At 40.8% G+C, this 4116-nt stretch overlaps 1 protein-coding gene across 2 annotated transcripts in view; it reads left to right on the plus strand.

Annotated features, from left to right (window-relative positions):
* LOC107638256 (protein transport protein SEC23) overlaps positions 917 to 4116 on the plus strand; it is a 9869-nt gene continuing 6669 nt past the window's right edge. The window contains exons 1-2 of one of the 2 annotated variants that reach the window (XM_021120412.1): positions 917 to 1946; positions 2539 to 2712. In XM_021120412.1, the coding sequence (XP_020976071.1) occupies positions 1182 to 1946; positions 2539 to 2712 (939 nt within the window). In that variant the 5' untranslated portion in view covers positions 917 to 1181. The remainder of the gene's footprint in view (positions 1947 to 2538; positions 2713 to 4116) is intronic. The other variant, XM_016341439.2, reaches the window with a different exon arrangement.

Here is a 4116-nt window from a genome sequence, read left to right on the forward strand (position 1 = left end):
TACGAATAATTATTAAATTATATTTATATATGTATATTTTATCATTATATATTAAAATGTATATATAATTACAAGAATTAACAAATTTTAAAATATCAGTAAAAAATATATATTAAAACTACATTCTCTATTTATTTTTTAATATTAACTATCTATCTGTTATATAATTTAAATAAAAAATTATAAAAAATTATATATATTCAATATTAAATAACTATATGTTAATATCTAATACAAGGATAATAAACTCGAAAGCAACTCAGCTTGAACTCGAATGCTTTATCCGAGCTAACAATTATTCAGCCCGACACTCGGTTCGAATTAAAAGCACTCAGCTCAAACTCGAACCAGATCGAGCTGAGTCGAGCCGAGTGAAGGTTGGGATGACCAGTAATAACTGAAATTATCAAAAGAAATATCAAAAAAAAAATAGTAAAAATTAATTCCATACATTCCATACTTTTAATATTTTATATATAATCGAGCTAACTTACAAACTAATGAGCTGAGCTTATCAAAGCTCAAACTCGGCTCATCAGCTTGCGAGTTCAGTTTTCAGTTTATTGAGTTTATTGAACTATTAATGAGTCGAGCTCGAGTTGGCTCATAAGTTGGCTTGACTCACTTCCAACCCTAATGACCAGCAACAAACGTAAAGCACATTAAGTAATTTCAGAAACTACAATTTCTTGTTTAAACACGCTTTTAGCATGCAAAATCACGTCTGTATCTAAAAAAAAGTTACCAAATATCAAATAACAACAGTTCAAAAAAACTTAAACGCAATCTTATTCTCTAAAACTTATTTTCCAAACACAGCCTAAGTCTTTACAAATTAAGCTTAACCATTAACGCAAGACAAACAAACACGTGCCTCTCACGCCCCAAAAAAAGATATAACCCCTTCATAAAATAAACAGTCTTTTAAATACAGTCTTTTCTCTCTCGGTCTCTCCCTCCGTCACCTTCCAATGCTCTGCTGCGCAGCAAACTCATCGAAAACACATCATCGCGTTGCTGTGTATTGAGTGTTGACCCCTTTCTCTCTCAATTCTCAAAGGGGTCCCCAAACACACAACTTCTAATTCTCCCTTTCTCTCTCACACACACGCACACTTGAATTCCTCATCTTCTTCTACGACGTCATCATCATAATAATAAGCTAATAATAAATCCTTACAATGTCGGAGATAGCGAACACAGATCCCGAGGGGGTCGACGGAGTGCGGATGACGTGGAACATATGGCCAAGCACGAAGGTCGAAGCGAGCAAGTGCGTGATCCCACTCGCCGCCACAATCTCCATCATACGCCCTCACACGGACATCCCCCGCCTCCCATACTCCCCGTTACGCTGCAAAACCTGCACCTCCGCCCTCAACCCCTTCTCGCGCGTCGACTTCACCGCCAAGATCTGGATCTGCCCCTTCTGCTATCAGCGCAACCGCTTCCCCCCTCACTACTCCCAAATTTCCGAAACCAACCTCCCCGGTGAGCTCTACCCTCAGTACACTACCATCGAGTACACCGTCCCAACCGTCTCGTTAGACCCCGCTTCCCTAACGCACTCACAGGCGCCTCCGCCGCCTCCTCCGCCGGTCTTTGTATTCGTCCTTGATACCTGTATGATCGCTGAGGAATTGGAATTCGCAAAGTCCGCCCTCCGGCAGGCGATCGAGCTGCTCCCGGATAATGCTCTCGTCGGATTCGTGTCGTTCGGGACGCAGGTGCAGGTCCATGAATTGGGATTCAGTGATATGTCTAAAGTTTATGTGTTCCGTGGAGCGAAGGAGATTTCCAAGGACCAGATTTTGGACCAGCTGGGACTTGGAAGGGTGCCTCAGAAGGGATTGGCGCAGGGCGGCCCCGGTGGTTTCGTTCCGGCTTCCTCTGGCGTTTCGCGGTTCTTGCTGCCTGCTTCGGACTGCGAATACACTCTCAATTCGGTAGTGTGGTGTTTTTCTTTCTCTTTTTCAATATATTTTTTTCTAGCTGAATTTCTGTTTTGCATTGTGTAGCTTTTTAGTGAGTTGAAGATGAACATAAATTGTAGGCTTTGCTTAAATGATTAGAACACTCAGCACACTACTAATTTTGTGTACACTGCTACACCTTCTCTTTTTAGTATTAAAATTGAAAGTTAAAAAGAGTGAGAATGCCAAAAACAAATTTTTTGAATATAAAAAAATGAAGATATATACTTGAGTTGTACCAAAAAGTGGAGCAAGTATCATTTCTCTTTGCAGCTTATCTTTCATTCTTGTTTATTGAAGAGTATGTTATTAATTTTTTTAATTTTGTCCTTCACAGTTCACACTATTATGCATGCCGATCGTAAAATAAATTAATGGTTGAGTCCTGATTTTGTGTTTCTTAGTAAAGTGGATATTATGAACTTGAATAAATAAATACACTAACTAAAAGACACCAGTAGTTTAAGCTAGATACTTGAACCTGAAGTATTATTCGTGTTCTTACTCCAACATTCCAATTGAGGGTTTGTTCATAAATTTGTTGTGCTATTGTTTTTTCTTCCAGCTACTAGATGAGTTGCAGACTGACCAATGGCCTGTCCCACCAGCCAGTCGTCCAGCACGGTGCACTGGTGTGGCTTTGAGTGTTGCGGCGGGTTTGCTTGGTGCTTGTATTCCTGGGACAGGGGCTAGAATCATTGCGTTGGTTGGAGGTCCTTGCACTGAAGGACCTGGCACGGTAAATCAGTTCTCTGCTCTTAGCTGTATGATTTATTTTTTGTTTGTTGTGAATTATTAATTTTGGCTGAATATTATTCTCAGTTCAAGACTGTTTTAGTGTTTTTATTGTGATGAAAAATGTTAGTAATAGGAAAACTTCATCTAACTTTCTAACGTTAGGAATGTGTTGCTACCACTGGAATTGTTGGACATTTTGTACCATGCTCATTTATTGAGTTAAGCTTCAAAGTGGTCCCTAAAGTTGCACTCGAGTCTCAAAGTGGTCTTTGAAGTTAATAGTTACCCAATTTCATCCTCGAAGTTGCACTCCGGGACTCATACTAGTCCCTGAGGCTTTTTCCGTCCATCGGAACACTGAAACGACGTCGTTTTGTATTTGTAAAAAAAAAGAGAAAACCAGAGCCTCCCGTTCCCCTTCCTCTTTGTCGCCGCTTCTCTCCGGCCTCCGTCACGGCGCTGCGCCGCACGCCCCCTTCTCCAACCTAGTCTCTTACACTCTTGTCTCCTCTCTGTCTCTCCCTCTTCTCTTGTCTCCTCTCTATCTCCCTCTGATCCCAAAATTAATTCCTCCATTACCTCATTTTGTTTTTCTTCATACACAACCAACCATCAATTTCCACAGACATGTTAATTAAAAAATCGCATTACTCATCAATACACACCATTTCAACAAACTCAATTCAAAGTCATCTTCCACCTAAACCACAAAATCCATTTATCAAGTACAAAATTTTATGCAACCAATGACAGGATAAACTCCATTGCAGTTAAAAAACAATTGAAAAAAAAAAAAAAACTCCGAAGCGAAGCGAACTGACCTTGGTGCCAACCTTGGATCAAAATCATACTTTTTCAAGGACCTCAGTGAATTGATCAACGGTGAAGGAAACACCTTTCATGGGAGCAGTGCGGCACCTCTCATAGGTTTGCTCGAAGATCTCAGCTTCACTCAAGGAGTGCAGTGACGAATTAATTTCGGGATTAGGGAATATAAAAGGGATCAGGGAGGTAGAGGGAGACAGAGGAGACAAGAGTGTGAGAGACTAGGTTGGAGAGGGGGGCGAGCGGCGCGGTGCCATGACAGAAGCTGGCGAGAGGCGGCGACAAAAGGGCCTCGGGTTGGGGAAGGGGAAGGGGAGGCTCGTGTTTTCTTCTTTTTTTTTTAATTTTTTTTTATAAATACAAAACGACGTCGTTTCAGTGTTCCGATGGACGGAAAATGCCTTAGGGACTAGTATGAGTTCCGGAGTGCAAGTTTGAGGATGAAATTGGGTAACTATTAACTTTAAGGACCACTTTGGGACTCGAGTGCAACTTCAGGAACCGCTTTGAGGTTTAACTCTCATTTATCTGGTGTTTAAGTTTCATTGATGGGTTGGAGAACCAGATACTGTACTCAAAA

The sequence above is a fragment of the Arachis ipaensis genome, chromosome B04 (assembly GCF_000816755.2).
Source record: "Arachis ipaensis cultivar K30076 chromosome B04, Araip1.1, whole genome shotgun sequence".
In the NCBI taxonomy this organism is placed as follows: Eukaryota; Viridiplantae; Streptophyta; class Magnoliopsida; order Fabales; family Fabaceae; genus Arachis; species Arachis ipaensis.